General features: G+C 40.3%; 2 protein-coding genes and 1 pseudogene across 11 annotated transcripts in view; 2 read left to right on the plus strand and 1 right to left on the minus strand.

Annotated features, from left to right (window-relative positions):
* Positions 1–16,632, plus strand: part of EEIG2 (EEIG family member 2) — a 119,895-nt gene extending 103,263 nt beyond the window's left edge. The window contains exon 11 of one of the 3 annotated variants that reach the window (XM_067727102.1): positions 16,495–16,632. In XM_067727102.1, coding sequence (XP_067583203.1) covers positions 16,495–16,528 — 34 coding nt within the window. In that variant the 3' untranslated portion in view covers positions 16,529–16,632. Of the gene's footprint in view, positions 1–819; positions 4,946–4,970; positions 5,808–16,494 lie in introns of those variants that run through there. The other 2 variants (XM_067727103.1, XM_067727101.1) reach the window with 2 other exon arrangements.
* LOC137219064 (importin subunit alpha-1 pseudogene) lies at positions 8,698–12,790 on the plus strand (annotated as a pseudogene).
* Positions 13,842–23,948, minus strand: part of HENMT1 (HEN methyltransferase 1) — a 35,131-nt gene continuing 25,024 nt past the window's right edge. For 3 of the 8 annotated variants that reach the window (XM_067727094.1, XM_067727095.1, XM_067727093.1), the window contains exons 2-8: positions 23,566–23,656; positions 21,718–21,846; positions 19,873–19,985; positions 17,994–18,128; positions 15,816–15,995; positions 15,091–15,265; positions 13,846–14,418 (exon numbers count right to left, since the gene is read on the minus strand). In XM_067727094.1, the coding sequence (XP_067583195.1) occupies positions 14,008–14,418; positions 15,091–15,265; positions 15,816–15,995; positions 17,994–18,128; positions 19,873–19,985; positions 21,718–21,846; positions 23,566–23,586 (1,164 nt within the window). In that variant the 5' untranslated portion in view covers positions 23,587–23,656 and the 3' untranslated portion in view covers positions 13,846–14,007. Of the gene's footprint in view, positions 14,419–15,090; positions 15,266–15,815; positions 15,996–17,993; positions 18,129–19,872; positions 19,986–21,717; positions 21,847–23,565; positions 23,657–23,948 lie in introns of all 8 variants that reach the window. The other 5 variants (XM_067727097.1, XM_067727098.1, XM_067727096.1 and 2 more) reach the window with 3 other exon arrangements.

Here is a 23,948-nt window from a genome sequence, read left to right on the forward strand (position 1 = left end):
ATGATTCATTGGTACAGGTACCTCCATTTTGTCCTTTACCATCCTCCTTACCTGTGTTATCAAAATGGCTACCAGTCCGAGGCAAGCAATGTCCCTTTAAAGCAAGTGAGGCAGAAGTTGGCATATCTCCATTCACGTTCCCTGGGGGTGAAACTTAGTCACAAGGCCACACCTGTAGACAAAGGAGTTCAGGAAATGTGGTCTTTAACCAAGCAGGCTGTCCCTAGCTAAAACCATGGAAAAGGGGAGAGTAGATGTGGGAGGACAGCCAGCAGTCTGACAAACCATGCTCGTGAAGAAATAAAGCCCTCTTCAAGATCATTTTCCCTTTTAATCTGCATTAGCATAGATATAATTTACAATACTGACCACCTATAAAGACATTTGCATTTGACTAAAATAATTTTTGCGCTTCCTTGTTAAGTACGTTAAGACGCCACAATACTAATGCAACTAAAAACTATCATCCATTAAGTCAGCGCAAGACCTGAACTGCTAGAGTCAATATATGCTCCTGGATTTACATATAAACATGTTTGCCACAGTGTGTTGATAGTTAAGAATTTGGAAACATTACTAGATTACTGTGGGAATAAGTATGAGGTGATCAGGGACTAGACTAATCCCAGTGTATCAATTATAAACATTCAATACTTCAAGTACTTTCTCTCTGTGATATCTAATATAAACCTTGTGGATATCAAATCAAGTAGAAAATGCCTAATGCACTATCTCTTTGGGGACAAAATTAAGTGGAACAATCTCAAACACTACAGCTCACAAGTTTGAAGTTTTGTTTTGTTTTTTCCCTACTTTTAGGGTGGGGTCTGGAGCTTATGAACAAGTTGTGATCAAACGCTAGAAATCAAGCTGGTGAACTGAAGCTTCCCTAGGGGTTTAAGATGTGGTCAGTTGAGCTGTCAAGGCACTTTATTCAAGCACTTATGAGAAAGTGAACCTATTAAAAAAAAATGCGGCATGTTCATCTATCAAGAGGAAAGCCAACACTGATTTCTTCTCTGAAGGTGCCCACCACTCTCCTTTCTCACCCACCCACAGGGAACATCGGAATGGTAGTATCAGGGCAGTGTGCCACGTGTACTTAGAGGTACACAGCTTCTGTGGTCACTGCACATAATAATGAAAAGCCTTCTTTTTTTTTTTCAAAACATCCAGTGGGAAAAACAGCACTATACATCTGAGTATAATTTTAATGTTGAAGTGTAAAACGTGTGACAGAAGTGCTTGACTGATTTGGGCTCTAATTTTTTAATTTTATGTTTGAGAGACAATAAGTGAAAATAATTTAAACTCTATAAGCTTTGCCAAGAATAGATATAATGCCTGTGAAGGAAATCTTCCATATTATACTATCACGGTATTGTACTAAGTTCATTCACTCTTTTTGATGCAATATTTGATATAAAATGTGGGTGTTCGTGATTTGGGAAGGTGTTATACTACATTTTAAACATGTAAAATGCTTAATTCTAAATGTATTAGTCATAAATTGAATAACAAATGTGAGTTATTTAAGTCTGAGATATGTGAATGGGTATAATGCTATTATTATGCAGTATGTATCATTACTTGTTAATATTAGATGAGCTACAGAACTCCCGCTAGCACTATATGAGAGACCGAAGTTTAAGACTCCATATTGTTAGGCAACCATAAGACACCCTAATGTAAGAGCTCTGTTAACAGAATAATATCTGATGGTTTCAGGAGTCAAAATTTAGAACAACAGGAGGAAAATTGTGATATGGTCAGAAACAGAGCTGCCTTTTCTCTGTAAGTTCAGGCTTACATGAAACTGAAAATTATTCCAAGGAGGTAGTGGATAAAGGACAGGGGACAGCCACTTGACATCACTGACATGGACCCATGGTTTTCTGTTTTCTTCTTTACTGTATCAGAAATTAGTTATTTTGAGGCAAGAATAGAATATAACATACATCAAATAGAGCTTTTAAAATAAGAATATCTGATCTGGATCCAGTTAAATAGCACAGCAGATAAACCTTAAGAGTTTTTCTGGTCTTACATGACAGTGTCTGTATGGAAAGATCTTAATTTTCTTGGAATCACTCAGTCACTGAAGAAAAATATTGATTCTGTAGAACCAGTCATTCCCAGTCCTTACTTTCAAAACCATGTCCAAGAAATGTGCTGTGTTAGAATTACTTTGGTCTAATATTTCCATGTTGGCAAAGTCAGAGGGAAAAATATATTATTTTTTTTAATTTATTTTTAATATCCAGATTTAGAGGTTTGAAAATTTTTGAATAGTTCATGTTAGGGTTTTTTTTTTTAATATTTCAAGGATTGGGTATTCCAAATTAATTCAATACTACTTTTATAAATAGATTCTGATATTTTTTTAAAGAGATAACACCCCGTTTTAGAATATCTTGAATGTTGAAAGATAGGATTTTCTGACTCATTAGTCATGCTTTTTTATTTTTTAAGATTTGTTTTGAAGAAAAAAAATTGACCTGAACATTTTAGTCTAACCAAGGAAAATATTACCTTAATGGTAAAGACATGCCATCTGCGAATAAACAGGTGAATTGATCCATTCGTTATATATCATGGGAAGAAAAAAACAATCAAAGTTTTTAATAGAGATGTGAAGATATTGTTTAGAGAGATATTTATTATGACGTCTTAAAAACATATTTTTCTATTTTCAAAGTATTATTTCTAAGCTATGTTTTTTATTGGCACTTCTGCAGATGATTTTGCAGTTTTGAAAGTGATAATAAAAACTAGATTGTAAGTTAGGTTCAGTGAGGACATTTTTCAGATATGTAAAAGATGCTGTGATTAGGGCACTGCCCACATCTTACTCATCCTTGGCTGCCCTTGGCCCAATACCTTTATACAAGACTGGCTCTTGGTATTTAAGATGATATAGCATTATTTTTTAAGAACAAAATGTGGAGAGATTTTGAAAATCGTGCCTTTACAATTTGAGCAGCCACCAGATACATCTTGCTTAAGGTTCTAGTAAGTATAACATATGTTTTGATAAGTAGAAACATTAGGAAGAAAAAAGATGACAGTGTCCGCTTTCTTCAGTGAAAGTCTGGATTTATTTTATTCTATTTTGTGTTCTATCATAATACTTTGCAATCAGATTTCATTACAGTCCTTGAAAATATTTGTTAAAGGACCTAAGTGTCTTACTTTCTAGTTTTTCTTAGAGTATATACTAGTAATATCTTAACCATATAGCTATTGAAAAAAATCTGCTTATTAAATACCAAGTCTACTTTTGGTTCCATTTTGAGTTTCAAAAATAAATCTGAAAAATTAAATCTTAATAAATTTTCAACTTTTAAATATTAAATATTTTATTTTTTTGATATTAAAGTCGAATTTTAAATCACCTAGTCCTGGAGAATTTGCAGATATATAACATTTTCTTTTTCTAATCTTACCCTAGAGAAAAAGATTGATGGTATTTTTAAAGCTAAGTATTTCTGATCAGATAATGAAGTGTCTTAAATACCTTGTTTGGGGGAAACACAGAGACCAGTCAGGAGCCCACTTCCTGTGACTTGTGCTGGTGACCAAGACTAGAGAGGATGTGAAGGGTAGCAGAGGGCAGAGAAGGCCCTGGGCCATTAATTTACACTCTGATGGTTGACTCCCCCTTTGCGATGGTGGTGGTGAAGGCTTCTGTATACAGACAACTAATTTGGACTGGTACTTATAATCTGAGAAAGTCTTGGCCAAGAATCCTAAAGTCCACCAACCCATTTCAGCAAAATACTATCAGAGTAATGATGTCCTAACTAGATTCTTCTGTATATGTGCTTTTTGGTTTTTTAAATGGAAACCGTGAGCCACAGAGGTCCACCACTTAGCCCATTTGTTGCTAGAAGGGAAAAAAATCGCCTACTAGCCTCCAGTCACCCACACATTCAGGTATCAATGAGTTTTAATATATTAAAACATCCAGAAGTATTTTTAGAATTTAAGATTTCCATGCTAACTAGACTACCTTACAAGTTCAAGCTGATGGTATTATTAAATACTTCGTTGAAGTTCTCTGAAGTGTTAGGCTTCCATTATATATGATAATGCTCTAAAAGATACTGGGCTTATATGACAGGGTTGCATTTTATTTTAACAGACCTTTAACTGGGGCAGTTCAGAAATTATGCTTGGTCAGTTCTCTTGGATGGTATGTCATGTTAATGTAACCTAGTACTGTAGTTGAAATTGTGTTGTGCCGTTACCCATGTGTTGGCTTAGGTACTGTACATAGTCTTAATAGCTGAGATGTTAAAGAAGATGAAGTCTAAAAATACAAAGGATGAAACATGCCTATATTAACCTGTTTTAAGACTGCTTTAGATATAAAGGCCTTATTCCCTTATATATGTGACTTTTCAGAAGATAGTATATACACAGTATATTTTAAATGGTCATGTGGGTGGTCTCTAGCTACTCTCCATATGACAAAACTGGCAAAATTTTTTATTTCCGTGGACAACAAACTCCACATTTACAAATGTTTATGTTCATCTTATGCATATAACAATGAATTCTCTTGCTGATATTCATTGACCAAATCCCACATACAGGAAGACATTTACGGTATATTCAGTTTGTTTTTTTGGAAATACATCTTACTTGGGGGATCACCTTCCTCTTAGGCATTTATTTGGTCCTCTGGAAATTGATACAGTTGTGGGTAATCATGTAAATGTTTATGAAAAATTTTTTATTGAAGTGATTCCATTAGTATTCTAATCTCTAATACATGGAGAATGACCTTCATATTTATATATTTCTTTATTTTAACCTCCCAGCTATTAATCCAGGAAATTTTTTCCTTTTCTTCGCCAAATTTTTTTATTGTAAAATATTTGAGTAATGTAAAGGTGAATCTTATACATGTTCAATAAAAATCATATCTTTAACTTTAGAATGTTGTTTATACTTTAAATTTTCAGTTAAGGGGCTTCCCTGGTGGCGCAGTGGTTGGGAGTCCACCTGCCGCTGTGGGGAACACGGGTTTGTGCCCCGGTCCGGGAGGATCCCACATGCCGCGGAGCAGCTGGGCCCGTGAGCCATGGCCGCTGAGCCTGCGCGTCCGGCGCCTGTGCTCCGCAACGGGAGAGGCCACAACAGTGAGAGGCCCACGTACCGAAAAAAAAAAAAAATTCAGTTAAGATTCTGTCAGAAATCTGTCAGTTGCTTGCCAAGGAAAGAAAACCAAAGGGAAAAGACCAGCATGTAACTCCTCCCTGAGGGCTTCCCTTTATTTATGACTAGGTGGTATAGCCAGTTTACAGGCTTGAACGCCTCCAGTGAAAGACTTTTCTCTGAGACCTGAGGCAGCCCCTGCCATCCTGTGGGCATGGACTTTGGAGTAAGACAGACCTGAGTCTGAATTCAAACTCATCTCTGAACCTGTTTTCTAATCTCAGATGGTGATAATACCACCAACTCTTTTGGGTTGTGATGAAGAACACAAAAGCTAATGTAAGGAATATGCCGTAGGCACTCAGTGTTTGATCAAGCCAAAAATTTGTCTTTGTGTAGCATCTACATACATACCTTAATTCTAGTGTTAGACATATGGAAGATGGTCAATAAATGTGGCACTATTAGAGGTTAAAATCATGACTTAAATGATATTCATAATCACCACACCCTTGTACAGACTGCTTTTCCTTTTGACTAGAATGTCCTCACAGAGCGGAAAAACAATGCCAACAAATTCTCTCTGCTGATATTCAAATTACAGCAGCAACTTCAAGTTAATAAAGAACTATGGTTCAATATGAGTTTGAACCTGATCTTTCTATGTAGATTGTCATGATTTCCCTGGACAGTGCAGATTAAGAAAGGTTACATAAGTTAAGGAGAAAGTACTCCACTTGCTGGCAGAAGCAGGGTGGGGTTATGGCCACTCTAGGGGAAACCCTCAAACCTCCTCCCCAGTACACAGGATTGTACGGGATCATCTGGGACAACTTTGTGCCGATCACAGCAGAACCTAGCAGGAGCCTCTGATCTGTCCCCTCAGACTTTTCAATATAGTTGATGTACAATATTACGTAAGTTACAGGTGTACAACATAGTGATTCACAGTTTTTAAAGCTTATACTCCATTTATAGTTATTATAAAATATTGGCTATATTCCCTATGTTGTACAATATATCCTTGTAGTTTATTTTATACTTAATAGTTTGTACATTTTAATCCCCTACCCCTGTCTTGCCCCTCCCCCTTCCTCTCCCCTCTGGTAACCACTAGTCTGTTCTCTGTAAGTTTGTTTCTTTGTTATATTCACTAGTTTATTTTTTAGATTCCACATATAAGTCATATCATACAGTATTTGTCTTTCTCTGTCTGACTTACTTCACTTAGCATGATACCCTCCAAGTCCATCCATGTTGTTGCAAATGGCAAGATTTCATTTTTTATGGCTGAGTAGTATTCCATTGTCTATATATATACCATGTCTTTTTTATCCATTCATCTGTTGATGGGCACTTGGGCTGCTTCCATGTCTTGGCAACTGTAAATAATGCTGCTTTGAACATTGGGGTGCATTTATCTTTTCAAATTAGTGTTTTCATTTTTTTCATATATATATATATACCCAAGAGTGGAATTGCTGGGTCGTATGGTAGTTCTATTTTTAGTTTTTTGAGAAACTGTCATACTGTTTCCCACTGTGGCTGCACTAATTTACATTCCCACCAATAGTGTACGAGGGTTCTCTTTTATACATTCCCTCCAGTATTTATTTGTGTTCTTGATGATAGCCATTCTGACAAGTGTGAGGTGGTATCTCATTGTGGTTTTGATTTGCATTTCTCTGATGATTAGCAACGTTGAGCACCTTTTCATGTGCCTCTTGGCCATCTGTATATCTTCTTTGGAAAAACATCTATTCAGGTCTTCTGTCCATTTTTTAACCAGGTTGTTTGGGGTTTTTTTGATGTTGAGTTTTATGAGCTCTTTATATATGTTGGATATTAACCCCTTATCAGTCATATCATTTGCAAATATTTTCTCCCATTCGTAGGTTGTCCTTTCATTGATGGTTTCCTCTGCTGTGCATAAGCTTTTACATTTGATTAGGTCCCATTTGTTTATTTTTGCTTTTATTTCTATTGCCTTGGTAGACTGACCTAAGAAAACATTGCTATGATTTATGTCAGAGAATGTTTTACCTATGTTCTCTTCTAGGAGTTTTATGGCATCGTTTCTTATATTTAGATCCTTAAACCATTTTGAGTTTATCTTTGTACATGGTGTGAGGGAGTTCTAATTTCATTGGTTGATAGATAAGCTGTCCAGCTTTCACACCACCACTTGTTGAAGAGACTGTCTTTTCTCCATCATATATTCTTACCTCCTTTGTCATAGGTTAATTGAGCATAGGTGTGTGGGTTTATCTCTGGACTCTGTATTCTGTTCCCTTAATCTGTTTGTGTGTTTTCATGCCAATATCACACTATTTTGATTACTGTAGCTTTGTAGTATAGTCTGAAGTCTGGAAAGGTTATGCCTCCAGCTTTGCTCTTTTTCCTCAGGATTGTTTTGGCAATTCTGGGTCTTTTGTGTTTCCATACAAATTTTTACATTTTTGTTCTAGTTCTGTGACTAATGTCCTTGGTTGGTTGTTTGGGGTTTTTTTGAGGGAGGTTGTTGTTTTGTTTTGTTTTGTTTTGGTGGTGCCACATGGCATGCAGGATCTTAGTTCCCTGACCAGGGATCAAACCCATGCCCCCTGTAGTGGAAGCACAGAGTCTTAACCACTGGACCACAGGGAAGTCCCTGTCCTTGGTATTTTGATAGGAATTGCATTGGGCCTGAAGATTGCCTTGTCTAGTGTGGTAATTTTAACAATATTATTCCAATCCATATGTTTGTGTCCTGTCCCCTCAGACCTTGCCCACGTCTCAGGCATGAGGTTCCCAGGCCCAGCCTTCTTATGACTTAACCCATCTTTCTTCAACACCTAGTGTTTTTTCTCCCTTCCTCCCTACATCCTCTCCCTTCCTTTACCTTAGTTTACCTTTTCCTTCCTGAACATACATAGCACATACCTGGTTGCTGCACATTTAAGGAAATGAAACCTTTCTTTCCATTTGCATGATATGAAATCTTTGATGGAGCTAATCCATCACACATTACACAAAATGTAACACAAATTTAGGAAACATACAGAAAAGCCTGAAATTTAGACATTTCCTGAGTCAGTGATCTCAAACCTAATAAGGAAACGTCTGAGACCATCCTGTATGAATTAGTTTGGACCCCATTCCCATGCAATTACAGCTCAGCTAGTTTGAGATATCTCCTTAGTCATTTCTCTTAAGAAATTGACTTCACCACTAGATCTTTAAACCATTTCAGCAGTGAGTTTCCTGCGTATGCTTGGCAAAGAGTTTCAAACCTCTAAAGAAAATGGGCATAACTAGGATTTTTTTTTTTTTTTTTTTTTTTTTTTTTTTTGTGGTACGTGGGCCTGTCACTGCTGTGGCCTCTCCCGTTGCAGAGCACAGGCTCCGGACGCGCAGGCTCAGCGGCTATGGCTCATGGGCCCAGCTGCTCCGCGGCATGTGGGATCTTCCCGGACTGGGGCATGAACCCGCATCCTCTGCATCGGCAGGCGGACTCTCAACCACTGTGCCACCAGGGAAGCCCAACTAGGATTTTTTTTTTTTTTTTTTTTGCATCTTATTTATATCAGGGAGTCCTCAAAGCAAATGAATGCATTTAAGTGGGAAAAGTGTGCCACCTTCTGGTACTGAACTTCAATGATTCAGTTCAAATCTACCTCTCCCACATGATCCTGTGTCTGGCTCTTCTTTTGCCTATATTCTTTGGAATTAAGACTAAAGGAAAAACATATTTTATATTTTTTCAGTACTAAATTTTAAAAATTTGAAATACTTAAAAAGATTTTAAAGCATTGCATACTTTGCTTAAATAAGGCAAAATTGTTTTTAGTATGGGATTAATGAAAGATGCTGTAAGTTCAGTGATATGATGATTCCTCCTAGAAGAGACTGGGTGATCAGCATGATAAAGGGATTCCAGACAGAAGGGCAGGGCTGGACAAAGACATAGCAATGGGAAAACACAGCAAAGTATCTGAGTCAAGGATGAGGTGTGAAAGTAGGGAGCAATGCGGTGTTTCCAGGTAAGAATAGAATGACCAGAGTTTAATTTGACTCGTTCCAGGTAGGGTCACAGCATACAGGATGAAATGCAGTAGGTACCAATAACTGCAGCCATGCTGGCACAGAGTACATACAGTTTGACAGGAACTTAGAAACCAACAGATAAATGGGCATAGGCCCTTGACAGTTAACTTTCAAAAGACAGGTGTATAACTAGCCTTCCCCTGGCTTCAAAAACTAGTCACAAAAGAGGTGAAATTAACATTTACTGTACCAGCTTGACTTCCAGCTCCTACAAGCTGGCTTGCTAGATCTCACCAATACTCTTAAATGTTCCCTATTTCAGGATATCCCCAAAGATGTGCACCGTATTCAATGATAAATCATGGTGACCATAGTTAACACCTGCATCTTCCATGAACATATAATCAAGATTCCACCGTGGCACTGCTGGCAGTGTTTAGTCCCTGACCTCCAGTCTACAACTGCTCAGCTCAGTCTCCACAGTACCAGCTGTAATGAGGTGATTTTGTTGGCACCTAAACTCTAGCTGAGGGTGTTAATTTCATTTGGAATAATTTCCTGACAGAAATGAGCCCCAGGGGCTTGAGAGCAATTAAAGAGAGCTGAACTGCTGGGTATGCTGTAGACAGGAGGGTTAGAAAGGCAAGAGAGGGTGGGGAGGTGAGAAGCTAAGGGAAGGATGTGGAGACTGGTGCTGTGTAGAAGTGCTCTGTGAGTCTTGTGGAGACACTGAAGGGATTTCACATCTCAGTTGTGTGGCAATTGCACCAGAAGGAGTGCTGTGAGCTTCTCAGAAATTCTTTTTTTATATTTATTTATTTTTGGCTGTGTTGGGTCTTCGGGCTTTCTTCATTGTGGTGCACAGGCTCCTCGTTGTGGTGGCTTCTCATTGCAGAGCACAGGCTCCGGGCACATGGGTTTCAGTAGTTGCAGCACGCAGGCTCAATAGTTGTGTGTCATGGGCTCTAGAGCACAGGCTCCGTAGTTGTGGCACACGGGTTTAGTTGCTCCACGGCATGTGGGATCTTCCCGGACCAGGGCTCGAACCCGTGTCCCCTGCACTGGCAGGCGGATTCTTAACTACTGCGCCACCAGCGAAGTCCTGTGAGCTTCTCAGAAATTTTTAAAGGGGTTTTGGAATTGCCCAGACCGTGGAAATAGGAATTACAGGCAAATCTTACTCAGAACAAGGGGGAGGGAAGTTCCACCTAATACCTGGCAACACAAATTTCAACCTGCTCTGGTGGGTGGGCCACGGTGGTGCCAGTGGTGGTAATCTTCCCACAAAAATCTGCAGATAAAACTCTTCCCCCTTACAGAACCACATTTTTCATCGTCATACAGTGCACTTTAACTCCTTGGAGCAAAGTTCGCTATTCGTAAGGCCTTTATAGTTACAAAACTGTGGCCCATTCAGGTGGTTTTCCAAAAAAATGGAACAGCCTGCCCCCCAAAAGGCCACTAGTTCTTGCAAAATTGGAATTTACTTGTACTTAACTGGGAACGAGAAACCTTTAATAGCTTTCTAGGAAGTGAAATGGAAGGGTTGGGGGCAAACTGTTGAGGGAGATTTAATTTCTTCTTTACATCCTTATGAGCAGTCTGGGTTTTTAGCATGAACTTGAATTACTATTACCGTTTTATTAAAAAGGAGATGTAGGGCTGACCGTGGTGGATGTTTTGAGGGCAGCCGAGCTGCCTCTTGTGGAAGCTTGAACTGGCTGTGTAGCTTTCTCCCTTTGTCTCATAACCATGTCCACCAATGAGAATGCTAATTCACCAGCCGCCCGCCTTAACAGATTCAAGAACAAGGGGAAAGACAGCACAGAAATGAGGCAGCGCCGAATAGAAGTTAATGTGGGGCTCAGGAAAGCTAAGAAGGGTGATCAGATGCTGAAAAGGAGAAATGTCAGCTCTTTTCCAGATGATGCTGCTTCTCCACTGCAGGAAAACCACAACAACCAGGGCACTGTAAATTGGTCTGTTGATGACACTGTCAAAGGCATAAGTAGCAACAACTTGGAAAGCCAGCTCCAAGCTACTCAAGCTGCTAGGAAACTGCTTTCTAGGGAAAAACAGCCCCCCATAGACAACATAATCCGGGCGGGTTTGATTCCAAAATTTGTGTCCTGCTTGGGCAGAACTGACTGTAGTCCCATTCAGTTTGAATCTTCTTGGGACCTCACTAACATTGCTTCCGGGACATCAGAACAGACCAAGGCTGTAGATAGAGGTAGATGGAGGTGCTATCCCAGCATTCATTTCTCTGTTGGCATCTCCCCACGCTCACATCAGTGAACAAGCTCTATGGGCTCTAGGAAACATTGTAGGTGATGGCTTGGTTTTCCGAGACTTGGTTATCAAGTACGGTGCAGTTGACCCGCTGTTGGCACTCCTGGAGGTTCCTGATTTGTCATCTTTAGCACGTGGTTACTTACGTAATCTCACCTGGACACTTTCAAATCTTCGTCCTAACAAGAATCCTGCACCACCCCCCTTAGATGCTGTTGAGCAAGTTCTTCCTACTTTAGTTCATCTCCTGCATCACGATGATCCAGAAGTTTTAGCTGATACCTGCTGGTCTGTTTCCTACCTTACCGATGGTCCAAATGAACAGATTGAAATGGTTGTGAAAACCGGGGTTGTACCCCAACTTGTGAAGCTTTTAGGAGCTATGGAATTGCCAATCGTGACTCCCGCGCAAAGATCCATAGACAATATCATCACTGGGACAGATGAACAGACTCAAGTTGTAACAGATGCAGGAGCACTTGCCATCTTTCCCAGCCTGCGAACAAACTCCAAAACAAATACTCAGAAGGAAGCTACGTGGACAATGTCAAACATCATGGCTGGCCGCCAGGACCAAATACAACAAGCTGTACATCATAGACTAGTCCCGTTCCTTGTTGGCGTTCTCTCTAAGGCAGACTTTAAGGCACAGAAGGAAGCTGTATGGGCTGTGACCAACTATACACGTGGCGGAACAGTTGAGCAGATCGTATACCTTGTTCATTGTGGCGTAATAGAGCCGTTGATGAACCTCCTAACTGCGAAAGACACCAAGATTATTCTGGTTATTTCGGATGCCATTTCAAATATCTTTCAGGCTGCTGAGAAACTAGGTGAAACTGAGAACTTAGTATAATGATTGAAGAATGTGGAGGTTTGGACAAAATTGAAGCTCTACAAAACCATGAAAATGAGTCTGTGTACAAAGCTTCATTAAACTTGATTGAGACGTATTTCTCTGTGGAGGAAGAGGTAGACCAAAATGTTGTGCCAGCAACTACCTCTGAAGGGTTTACGTTCCAAGTTCAGGATGGCACTGCTGGGACCTTCAACTTTTAGACTGTACACCTGAGGCATTAAGTTGTTTGTTGTGTACTGTGTTTGGTAGAAGTTTGTCTTACTGTTTCTCTACTAAGAACTCTTTTTATACATGGTTTGTTATTGTAGCACTTTTTACAAAGAAACTATACTTGAACAGTTCTAAACTGTACATACTGTATGAAGCTTCTCCTCTCAATGGGTTTCTTATTTCTATGTGTAATTTCATATCTTGCAGTGCCCTGTAAATAAAGATTAAATTCCACCCTTTTCTTTACTTCAAAAAAAGAAGCAGATGTGGGCTTCCCTGGTGGCGCAGTAGTTGAGAGTCCGCCTGCCGATGCAGGGGACATAAGTTCGTGCCCCGGTCCGGGAAAATCCCACGTGCCGCGGAGCGGCTGGGCCCGTGAGCCATGGCCGCTGAGCCTGCGCGTCCGGAGCCTGTGCTCCGCAACAGGAGAGGCCACAACAGTGAGAGGCCCACGTACCGCTAAAAAAAAAAAAAAAAAAAAAAAGAAGCAGATGTAATCATTAAAAAGAATGGAGTACAAATAGTTGGAAGTGAATTTATAAAATATATTACTAATGATAAAGCTGCATCAAAATGTGTAATACCATATATGTGAAATAATTGATATCCGAATAGATATTTTATCCACTGGAATTCTATGAGGAATGGTGGACTCTCTAAGAAAAGCAGTGAATTTGAGAGTCAGGAAGTTCTCAGTGGTGTTCCCAATGGCAGGCATTAAGGAAAAAGTTTAAAGTCTACAACATTTAGGGAATTCCCTGGTGGTCCACTGGTTAGGACTCCCCACTCTCACTGCCAAGGGCTCGGGTTCAGTCCCTGGTCAGGGAACTAAGATCCCTCAAGCTGTGCGGTGCAAAGTTTGCTTTAAATTCCATCAATGAAAAGATTTTTAAATTATGTAAAACATTTCTTCCAGGACTTCCCTGGTGGTGCAGTGGTTAAGAATCTGCCTGCCGATGCAGGGGACACGGGTTCGTGCCCCAGTCTGGGAGGATCCCACATGCCGCAGAGTGGCTGGGCCCGTGAGCCATGGCCGCTGCACCTGCGCGTCCGGAGCCTGTGCTCCACAACGGGAGAGGCCACAACAGTGACAGGCCCGCGTACCGCAAAAAAAAAAAAAAAAAACCACAGGCAATGTTTTAATTATGAAGTTTTGTTCCTTTCAAATACCTGCATTCCTGTTTTGTATGTGTTTTAGGCTAAGTATTACAGGTTAGAATTTAGCCCAGAGTAGGTAGAAGTTTTAAAGTTACTCTACCCCCAGGAAAAGATTTTAAACACTACTAGATAATTCAGTTTTATTTAAAAACTCTTTAATGTCACATTCAACACACAAGAAAAAAAAAGTTAGGTGAGTTTCAAATTAAAAGTTACCTGAATTATGGCTGCACAAAGTTTAAATTCTAAAATGAGCCCAATTATTGCTAAGACCCTGAATGTCAGGAAATAAAGAAGGCTCAGTAGTCACCACAATCATGCAAGTCAACCTTCACTGCAGAACCATCGCAGTTCAGTTCTACTACATCAGCAAGGAACTCTCTCAGCTTCTCTACATTACCACATATGTGCCCCAGCCTGGGATAAGCAATGATTCTCTCCAGAGGTACGTAAAACTTATCTCCAATACAGAAGGGTTGGGGAATCATCTCCATGGCTTTGTCTGCCTCTGTGAGTACTGGAACTGGAGGGTCTGAGATGAATTTTCTTGTTGGGTTGCCAGTGTCTGCAGACTCAGGTTCCAATTCATGCTGTCTCAGACTCACTTGATATCTCCGTTTCATTCTGTTCACCTCTCGGTACACTAGATAAGTCACTACACGTCTACAGTAATCCATTTGCTGTAAACTCGGGTATGAGGTCGTATAAATCTGAAGAGAAAAAAAATGCAAAAGACTGGGAATAGAAGAAAATTTTCAAAACCACTAGTAACCTGTTACCACATTAGAATTAACTACGTACAGATTAAGCATATGTACATGTCAAACCCTACCCTTTGTGAATGCTACAATTATAATGGGAGTCCAGAACTATTGACATAGACACTCTTCACCATATTCTTTTTTTTTTTTTTTTTTTTTTTTTTTTGCAGTACGCAGGCCTCCCACCGTTGTGGCCTCTCCCGTTGTGGAGCACAGGCTCCGGACGCGCAGGCTCAGCGGCCATGGCTCACGGGCCCAACCGCTCTACGGCATGTGGGATCTTCCCGGACCGGGGCACAAACCCGTGTCCCCTGCATTAGCAGGCAGACTCTCAACCACTGCGCCACCAGGGAAGCCCCACCATATTCTTCATCATACATACCTCCCAAAACCAGAAACTGCTAATCCTAACAGATTACAAAAGCGGGAGGGTGGTTTGCTGGAGCAAACAGCCTGGAAGTATTTCTAAGACAACAGCAGATCATTCTCTGTAACATGCTTGGAGACACTGTGGGGCACGGGATTCTCCTCAAAAAAGGTCATTTACACTTCTCTATAATAGGGACTCATTTCACCATCCCAATAAATGAACTTGCTCTCAGAGCCACAAAGAATACTCACAACTTCATAAACATGTTCGCCATGGTGCTCCAAAACAGCAGATTCAGGTGCCTTTGCTATTTTCCGGAAGACCCCTATCTGGGTACAACATCCAACATCCTCAGCTCCTGCTGGTGGTTCTCCCACACCAGTAAACTCCACAGAGTAACTGTAGTGATTGGCCACGTCTAAAGCCCTAAAGTCAAAACAAAGAGAAAAATCATTTTTCCAAACTATTGTTAAACAACCATTTCCAGTAGAATAGGACATGAAAATTACAAGACAAAAAACAAGCTGCAATTCCTCCAACACCACCTAATGCCATATCACGGGGTTTGCTTATTTCCTTTAAGAGCGTTAAGGCAATGACAGTGTCAGTTTCCCAGTAACCACCAGAATATGGAGCAGTATGCAGGGATGGACAAGGAAACCAGAAGGGCTATAATCCCAACTCCTATTTGGGTTTGCAATTATGCCAGAACATGACCATCTGTCATGCTCCTGGGAGGTAACTCCTGATACCTTCACGTGAAAGGTACCTGCTGCCCACACACCCTTTCCACACGTGCCTGCCTGTGGGACCTGACAGAGAAAATAACGCCCAAATGTGGTGGTTTCTTAATGATTATATGCTAAGTTGCACTTTGGGAATAAAATAGGAAATAAATTGTAGATAATAAGATATACTTCATAGGGTTTAAAACTCCAGCACAGTCACAAAAAAACAAACACACTTAAGAACTTACCAGGTCTGAAACTGCATTCTACTCCACTCAAATTTGTGATCTGAATCTCTGAAGACTGCAGATGGAAACAGGGAATTGAAATCAGAGTTCGGTGTGCTGATGACAATCATGGCTGGAGACATGTACCCAAATACGACTTCAGGAAACTTCGCCAGATCTTCTGAATCAAAATGTTCTATTCTAAAGTGGTAAGTGAGAAAGATATGAGTAAACCTAGCTTCACTTGCAAGTAGTTTCCTAATTGATGTAGCAAAACAACTTCTAACCATGGACCTCTCAGACCAGATAAGAGAAATATGGTTCAGCATTATTCACAATAGCCAAAAGGTGGCTGTAAACGGATGAATGGATAAGCAAACTGTGATACATACAATGGAATATTCAGCCTTAAAAAGGAAACTCAGACCCAGGCTGCACGCGATGACACGTATCATTGCTCCTTGGCTCTTCAACGAATGCTCTAATGTTCTCCATAAGTAATTTCAAACATTAGGCACCTACTACGTGCCAGACAACAGGAAATACAAAAGGAAAACACTCTGCTCTAGAGGACACATTACTAAAAACTGGAAATCTGAACACAATACCAGGTAAACTGACCCTAGAATAAGACCCTTAACTACTATTAAAAGGTCATTAAGAGACATCTTGGTTTCTGAATACCATTTCCCATTAAAAGGAACCAGAAATGGCAGACTGGGAAGGAAAAGTAGACAACCAGCCTGGTACATCTTGCTACGCCAGAAATAAAGTGCTCAAAAAGGGACAGACATATCACAAGGACACAGGAGCCAGCCTGAAGGGACCCCCACTGACCAATCTTGGGAAGATCTGAGCAACAAAATATAGTAAGTTACAAGCCATTTAAAAAAATAGAAATTCATGAGTTCATACTGATGATAATTAAGTGAGGTGGGAGGGCTACTGACTAGTAAATATAGAGAAGTGCTGAAATTGCAAAAACCATTTGCCACCATATAATGTAGGGAAATTTGCGGGGGGAAATATGGATGAGTGACAAGATATGTGTATGGTCTACAGTCTCCAGACTGCTTATCAGTTGTCAGAGGTGAGGGGGATGAGGGGGAGTAGTAATTGTACAGCTAAGCAACCACACCTTGACAGGGAAGATCAAAATTAACCTCCCCAAGGACAAACGGATATTGGTGCCTCCAGATGGAATGACCCGAGGATCCAAATAACATCTTCAGTGCTCTACTGTGTTCCAGGAATGCATAGCCTGAGTCTAATCATTAAAAGCCAAAAATGAAAAATATTCTTATTAAAAATAAAGGGAAGGGCTTCCCTGGTGGCACAGGGGTTAAGAATCCGCCTGCCAATGCAGGGGACATGGGTTCGAGCCCTGGTCCGGGAAGATCCCACATGCCACGGAGCAACTAAGCCCGTGCGCCACAACTACTGAGCCTGCGCTCTAGAGCCCGCGAGCCACAACTACTGAGCCCGCGTGCCTAGAGCCCGTGCTCCACGACAAGAGAAGCCACCGTACCACAACGAAGAGTAGCCCCCGCTCGCCGCAGCTAGAGAAAGCCCGCGCACAACAGCAAAGACCCAACACAGCCATAAGTAAATAAATAAATTTTAAAAGTAAAAATAAATAAAAGGAACTGGGGAATTCCCTGGTGGTCCAGTGGTTAGGACTCAGAGCTTTCACGGCGTTCAATCCAGGGTCGGGGAACCAAGATACCGCAAGCCCCAAGGCGTGGCCAAAAAAGAAAAGAAAAAAACAGGAATTGGTTATTTAATACTGAATTTATTAAGGGCAAAGGGTAAAACCTACCCTTTGGTAAAACTTGGGTAAAACCTACCCATTTTCTGAACCTTAAATGGTTCAGAAAAAAAAAATGTGTGGAGGGAGAGGGAGACAGCAGGAGAGCACATATACACAAGATAAAATAAAGAAAATGTTAATCTGTGAATCAGGATAAAGGATATGGGTGTTCCTAGTGCTTTATACATTTTGCATCTTACCTATAAACTTGAAATCATTTCCAAACAAAAAGTTGAAAAGGGCCAGTAAAAAGCCAATCCCAGCTGACAAGCAATTTTATTTACAAATAACTCAGATTATGACAAATATTTAGGACACTAAATTACTGAGACTAATTCATTCCAATTTTTCAAATGAATGTATACAGTAAGAATCAGTTTAATACTTACAATTCAATACATGCTACCAAATCAAATCCAAGCAAACGACAGTCTTTCTCCAAAACAGAACCGTGATACAAGGTAATAACTAAATCCAGCTCTCGAGGATCCAGATGATCCCCCATGCATGGGGACAGCCTAGACCTGCAGAAGCATTATTGCAGAAGGAACATTTGAACACACATGATCTATTTGGAATATCTTACCAGCTACAGAAACTCTGATCCTCTGATAAATGATCTGCTTACATTGGTAAGTCTGACATGGCCTGTTTCCATGACTTGCTGTATTAAGCACAAGGTCATAGGGTCACTTCCTCTCTCATAGGGCATTTTTTTAATACATCTTTATTGGAGTATAATTGCTTCACGATGTTGTGTTAGTTTCTGTTGTACAACAAAGTGAATCAGCTATACATATACATATATCCCCATATCCCCTCCCTCCCTCCCTCCCTCCCTATCCCACCCTCCCTATCCCACCCCTCCTGAGCTGATCTCCCTGTGCTATGCGGCTGCTTCCCACTAGCTATCTGTTTTACAATTGGTAGTGTGTATATGTCAATGCTACTCTCACTTTGCCCCAGCTTCCCCTTCCCCCCCCAGCCCCCTTTGTCCTCAAGTCCATTTTCTATGTCTGTGCCTTTATTCCTGCCCTGCCACTAGGTTCATCAGTACCTTTTTTTTTTTTTTAGATTCCATATATATGCGTTAGCATACAGTATTTGTTTTTCTCTTCTGACTTACTTCACTCTGTATGACAGACTCTAGGTCCATCCTCTTCACTACAAATAACTCAATTTCGTTTCTTTTTGTGGCTTGAGTAATAATCCATTGCATATATGTGCCACATCTTTTTTATCCATTCATCTGTCGATGGACATTTAGGTTGCTTCCATGTCCTGGCTATTGTAAATAGTGCTGCAATGAACATTGTGGTACATGACTCTTTTTGAATTATCTCATAGGGCATTGAATGGCCAATGAGAATAAGATTTTTAATATTTGATATTCCTCTCATTATTAATACTTTTGGTTCTCTCACCTCACTTTGGATCAGTGATTTTCAATTTTTTGTTCTTTAGAAGAAAAACATTCTTAAAACAATCTGTGGAAGTCATATATGAGTGAGACTCATTCAAACTGAAGGAGGCCTCGGGCTTCTACCCCAGTGTTGTGGCAATTTAAATCCGCTGCTATAAGTTATCTTGGTGTTCAGCATTAGACTTTGCTGTTTGAAATTGAATTTGCAATGCTTTGATTGCTATAATTACTGAATTGAAGCTATACTTTCTACATAGGTAGAAGCAAAACTTCTAGGTATTATTCACAACATACAGGCAAATCACTGTCGTGGTAAAGGCATTATTTGGTGAGCCTGGGGCTCTCATAGTGCCTCCTTTTAAACAAGTTATAAAGAACTTGTATAAAAAACACTCCATCTGAGTGTAGAGAAGAAACGTTATGGACGCCAAGGCGGGGAAAGTGGCAGGGGGGTCGTGGTGGTGTGATGAATTGGGAGATTGGGATTGACATATATACAATAATATGTATAAAATAGATAAGAACCTGCTGTATAAAAAAATAAGTTCAAAAAAACACCACTTTATCTGGGAATTCCCTGGCGATCCAGTGGTTAGGACTCTGCGCTTTCACTGCTGAGGGCCCAGGTTCAATCCCTGGTCACAGAACTAAGATCCCACAAGCTGCCTGGCCATAAAAAATATTTTTTTTAATTAAAAAAAAAACCCACTTCATCTAACTATAATTAATAGTGCCACTAGTTTTACAACATTGTAAAGCAACTATACTCCAATAAGAATTAATTTTTTTAAAAAGTGCCACTAGTTTTAGACTAATGCATAATTATTTTAGAAACTCAGTATTACCCATTCCATTTAAGTCTCCCTTCATTGATATCCACTCCAACAAGCTCTTCAATGCACTTTTGGTATTTTAATATCATTAGGAGGCATACATCACCACACCCCAAGTCTGCAACCTGTAGATAAGAAAGAATGTTATTTCAAAGACATTATAGCCAGAAGTCACATATGATCAAGCATGTTTTTTTTTCCAGAAGGAGTGGGTATCAAAAGAATTATACAGTATCTTTTTGGTAGAAAAAATAAACAAAAAGAAAATTAACCAGAAACATTGTAAACCTGGGGGGAAAAAAATAAGGCCTGTTAACCTCCCATGACCTACTAGAGTGTCTGGACAATAAACTAACTCAAGTATCAAGGTATATCCTAGGGGCCTGGCACAGGGAGAGCACACATGACAGGCAAGTGTGCTAAGAGGAATCTGTGTCTCTGAGAAGCTTCAACAAGATTTAGAAAAGGATGCTCACCAAATATACCAGGATATAGCTTGATCTTGTTAATCTAATCCCCTTAATATATATTCACACATTCTTAAAGATTTTTATTAAATCTGTTTTCTTCATCACACAACAGTCTTCATTAACCACAGGTAAGTTACCTATATTTCTGAACTCCAGTTTAGGTGAAAACGGCAAATGAAGATAACTCATGACAGACGCTTAAAAGTACCCACACCCAAAAAGATGTGCAATCTAAGTTGCACCCATGGTTATTCAGTAATTTTCCTCTTTGAGGCAGGCACATTTATGGGATGGTGGAAGAATGGGAACACAGAATTGAAAAACGAAAATCTAGTTTCAGAAAGCAAATCACAGGAAGCAATGAACTGTACTAATTTTTAAACAGTATACCCAATTTTCTTCCAAGCAGGAATTGAACTGAAACTATACTAAGGATACATGAGCCCCATCACTACCTACAAACTACATAGCAAAAAGAAGTTTGTAGAGTTTAACTTTACAAAACTCATGAGAGAAACCACCATTTTCCTTAAGAAGTCTGTCATCCTTTAGCCTGTAACTGACCCTATAGACTTCAGATATTCACTGGGCCTAGCCAGCTCCCTTGGTCCTATGAAATCCAAACACTGACACAGAAGGGAGGTGTTACCCAGACAAAATCCAGTGCCAGCACTGATCATGAACCTTTGCCACAAAGGGAAAGCGAATAAATGCCAAGGGCTCCTTGCCTTTCCCCCACCATTATTACCTAATTAAAAAGAACCACAGGACCTATGTCCACAAGACTAGTCTGCTTGATGTTCTGACTAAATGCTCTAGAAACGTGGAACACATAAAGATCACATCCAATGGTAAAATGTCAAGATTTTCTTCACATCTGAAACTGGCAATGTTGAATTTTACTGGAGCTCTGTGCACCTGGTAAACAGGTTAAAGGTATCCACCTATGTTTTGTATTTCCAGAAAGGGCTTTCAGAAGGTACCATATTCCCCCACACTCACAGATGCTGCCTAGTGTTCCCATTCTTTGCCTTGAGTGATTACCTTGACTACTTGTCCCAAAATTCTCCTCCCTCCAAGCCCCTGAACATTGGACTGTATTCAGCTAAGGATCCCTCCCAGAAAATAGGCTGGTTTCAGGGTTCACACATTCCACTATCCAATCATACCACCCTTTTATCCCACTTCCGCTCATCCTCCTTTCTATAAAAGAAAAATCCTTTTTGCTCATTAAGACAGATGCTCTTCCTATGCAACCCTTTCCCTCCTTGCAAAAGTCTTTTTGTATAGTCTCTGCTTACTTGCTAAGTCCTTACTAAGATTTTTTTATTTGACAAAGCATTACATAAGGCATTATAAACAAATGTTTGGAAAGAGAAATACCTACCTTCTTGGGTTGATGTTGCTCCACTAATTTTTTAACGAATTGGTAACGCTGTTTGTATAATGGAGGATTAAACTTAATTATCTTCTTGTTGGGGACTTCTTCAACATTACCATCAACCACACTATTGCACTGAAAGTTTACAAACAAAATAAAAGGGGAAGAGGGGGAAGTGTTCTAATCATGCATGACTTAAGGAATTAAATAAGAAGAACGTTTTATGTCCCCCAACCACTTCAAAGAATACATAGGCCCTTAAATCATCTCAAGTCCTAAGATCAGGTGGCACTGTGCTTCCTCCACACTTCATTTCATTTAAGCCTCCTCTCATGTCTTTTAAGTGATTATCTGGCTCTAATTCTCCCTATAGCCTAGAGTCGGCTGAAGAGAAAATTACTTATGAATGCACTTAATAAAACAATTGTAAGTCTCCTAGCCACACGGGACTTTTAGTGGAGTGAACTGCCAAAGCCTGGGGTCCAGGTCGGCAGGAGGCTAGAAGCTGTTTATAACTGACAAAGATTCTCCTTAACCAAACTGAAGTCAGACTGAGCCGCCTTTTTTTTTTTAATTAATTTTTATTGGAGTAGACTTGTTTTACAATGTTGTGTTAGTGTCTGCTGTACAGCAAGTGAATCATGGGCCCTCTTTTGACTACACCTACCTGGACCCTATCCTATCTTTGGGTGGCCTGGCCCAGTTTTAGCAGGAATCCTGCTAAGTCACCCCCACTTGATATCTGCCCAATCTGTATCTGATCAAACACCTCATCCCCTGCCCTCGATGTATGATCAAGCTGGCCCACCTTCAGAAGCCTATCAAGTAGGTTTAGCAAGAACCCCATACCCTTGATGGGGTTCTCCTCTCTTTTCCATCCACTGATTCCCTCACTCTGCTCATACGCTATAAATCCCCCCCACCCCCCCACCCCCATCTATTGCATGGATTTGGGCCCCACCCCTCTCCCCTACTGCAGTGCTCTTATTGCAATAGTCCTAAGCAGTTTTCCTTTTTAATAGTCTTATTCAGAGCCTTTTACAAATGTCAAAATTTCCTTGACATGACCCCAGTAGAAAATAATGTCATGATTAACCCATAACTGCTGTTACTGCTGTTCCTAAATAATAGTCTTATAAAGGAATACAGTCCAAAAGGCAGTAGGGGGCTTCCCTGGTGGCGCAGTGGTTGAGAGTCCGCCTGCCGATGCAGGGGACACGGGTTCGTGCCCCGGTCCGGGAAGATCCCACATGCCGCGGAGCGGCTAGGCTCGTGAGCCACGGCCGCTGAGCCTGCGCGTCCGGAGCCTGTGCTCCGCAACAGGAGAGGCCACAACAGTGAGAGGCCCGCGTACCGCAAAAAAAAAAAAAAAAATCAAAAGGCACTAGGGCATTGCTGTCCAATAGAAATATGCAATCTTCTCATAGCCTACTTTTAATGTTTTTAAGAAGGTGTAATTATATTAACCAATATATCTGAAATATTTCAAGATAAAATCAGAAATGCTTGATCTGTATTTGAATTTCAAAAAAAAGGTACATTTAAAAAGATTCACATACCCAAGTTATTCCAAACATTAAATGTTTTCCAATAATGAAATTTTTTAAAACTAATATTAAAGTCAAGTGAAGTTCCATTCCTCAGCTGTTCAAGCCACATCTCAAGTATTCAATAACCATGTGTAATATAACCATTTTATATTGTAAAAAGGACTTGAGCATCTGCGAGTTTTGGTGTGCACGGGGCGTCCTAGAACCAATACCCCAGGGAATACGAAGGGAGGACTGTACCTCACAGTACATCGCAAGGATGACTCTTCCAAGTCATACAGCAGGCCACGAAAGGAAGCCTTACCTCTATGTTGTTTTCTGCCATTGTTTTCAAGTTTCGTTGAGACAAAAATAAATATGTCTCCTTCAATCCCTAGGAATCAGCAACGACTAGGCTGTAAATACAATATACCAGTTTTTGTAGAAGAGAAGCCTGGACTGTATAGCTGCCTAGATCATTGAGAAGGAAGAGAGCAAGCTTTCTTCTTTCTCTTTACATTTAATCCACAGAATTTATCCAGGAAGTTCTGTTTCAGACAATATCAAAGAGGCTCAGGAAGCTGGGCATGCTGGGCACGCAAGTAACTTTCCGCCACGCCAAACACATGCAATAACACCCATTCTTTCCTTTTACTATTAGTTTGATACTGAGCAATTTTATCAGTTGTGACTATTTCATTAAAGCCC

This window comes from Pseudorca crassidens, chromosome 2, assembly GCF_039906515.1.
Source record: "Pseudorca crassidens isolate mPseCra1 chromosome 2, mPseCra1.hap1, whole genome shotgun sequence".
In the NCBI taxonomy this organism is placed as follows: Eukaryota; Metazoa; Chordata; class Mammalia; order Artiodactyla; family Delphinidae; genus Pseudorca; species Pseudorca crassidens.